The sequence below is a fragment of the Triticum dicoccoides genome, chromosome 6A, assembly GCF_002162155.2.
Source record: "Triticum dicoccoides isolate Atlit2015 ecotype Zavitan chromosome 6A, WEW_v2.0, whole genome shotgun sequence".
Lineage (NCBI taxonomy): Eukaryota > Viridiplantae > Streptophyta > Magnoliopsida > Poales > Poaceae > Triticum > Triticum dicoccoides.
Genome location: NC_041390.1, coordinates 330,553,803 through 330,555,463, shown reverse-complemented (window position 1 = coordinate 330,555,463; position 1,661 = coordinate 330,553,803). Strand labels below are relative to the sequence as shown.

General features: G+C 55.9%; 1 protein-coding gene across 1 annotated transcript; it reads right to left on the bottom strand.

Annotated features, from left to right (window-relative positions):
• Positions 1-415: 415 nt before the first annotated feature.
• On the bottom strand, positions 416-1,392 carry LOC119316864. The gene has a single exon (XM_037591250.1). The coding sequence runs from the start codon at positions 987-989 to the stop codon at positions 669-671; it is 321 nt and encodes a 106-aa protein (XP_037447147.1). The 5' UTR covers positions 990-1,392; the 3' UTR covers positions 416-668.
• Between the last annotated feature and the right edge of the window lie 269 nt (positions 1,393-1,661).

The following is a 1,661-nucleotide window of genomic DNA, read 5'->3' as shown; positions in this document are numbered from 1 at the left end:
TGTCCAAGTAGGACATTTGTATCCTAGGCCTCTCACATATAGCGGTGCTAGACACACGATGTAACCTATGCTAACATAATAGCACCGAAACGCAGGGAAAGCCGGCGGCATGTGCCGGTGTCCAGGGCGACCGGGTGCGGTATTGTGACGGTGTCACGAGGATGTAGCCATATTGATGTCGTGCCTCGTGTGATTGCTTGGTCCTCGGATGATCAACGGTATGCCTCGGATTTATTCTAACAAGTCTAGACATTCTCAATGCTCACTCTTCATCAGAAAAAAGAAAAAAAAAGATAAGATAGAGACAAATGTTTATTTCCTTTAAAAGTTCTAAAAGCAATTAAGATAAAATCGGAGCGTCAAAAGAATGAAGAACGAAACCGAAGGGTAAAAGAGGGAGGGAGAGAGATAGAGATAGAGGAAGAGAAGAGATGAATCTTTGTTGACATGTAGAGATGAACCTTCAGAAGTTCAGATATGCTAGTACATAACATAGGCTAAGAGAAGCCAATCGCCATGGCGTCTCTAGTAGTGGTGGTGGTGGTGACCTTTACGTACATCCAAAGTAAGTACATCACTCTAATACTTTACTAGTTACACACCATACACAGCTAGTTATACGCGTAACCCCAATCGTACGTACGTACAGACGTTGTACTTACACAATCCTACGCGTAGATGGCATAGCGCATGCTCTCACGCACCATGAGGTGGCTGACCTCGTCGGCCCGTGGCCGCCATACGCTCGCCGCCCAGGCTTCCTCCGTCGGCAGGTCCTCGCCGTCAAAGCGGACGGCGCACGCCAGTGCCAGGAGCGCCCTGGCCATGGCGCCGCCCACGCTCGGCGCCACCGCCGCGGCGGCGCCGGCATCGCCGTGGGCGCCGAGGCCGAGCGCGCTCTCGTCCACCACCCGCGCCGTAGACCTCCTCCCCCTGCGCCGCCGCCACCGCAGGCCCTGCCGGACGAGCGCCACCACGTCGCCCCACATGAAGACCGCCGGCAAGAAGCTAGACACGGGCGGCACAGCAGTATGGAATGGACTGATCACACGTACGTACGCGCGCGGCCTCTCCTCGAACTCTCACCACCAGAGCTTGGCGGGGACACGGCAGCCGAAGCACATGCTTACGTGCACGCACACTCTTGTCGATCACACGGCTCGCACCACGCCCATGGATCCTCCCGTGCTTGGAGCCACCAGCTGCGTCGTCCACACACACAGCATCTCGGTGGGGGTTGTGGCAGATCACAGGTATGGTATATATGCGCGCTGGTCCGAGGGAACTAGAAGGGAGCGGAGCTGGGGGATGGTGGAAGCACGCAGGGATCACGGTGGTTTATATGGAGGGAGGAAGAGGAGACAGGCGGAAGAAGATGATGGTGGTGGGGAGAGGGGAGCACTCAACGGCACGTACTAGTGGGGTGGGATTCCGCTGTGCGCCTCTGTGGTGGTGGTGGTGCTTGTTTCTTTCCTTCACCGTGTGTGACTGTGACGGGGAGACGCAAGCCAAACCTAAACTAAGGGCATCTTCAGCCGCGTCTTCAGAAAGGTCTCGTCAGGCGTTTTTTTTGCACCGGCGGTGAAAAAAGGCCCCGTTGTATCTTCAGGAGCTCGATTTTCACCGGCCTGGACCGAAAACAGCGCCGGCGGACCCAGGCC

Excerpts from the sequence above, each read along its gene's own strand:
- LOC119316864 (XM_037591250.1), bottom strand. The coding sequence starts at position 989 with ATGTGGGGCGACGTGGTGGCGCTCGTCCGGCAGGGCCTGCGGTGGCGG.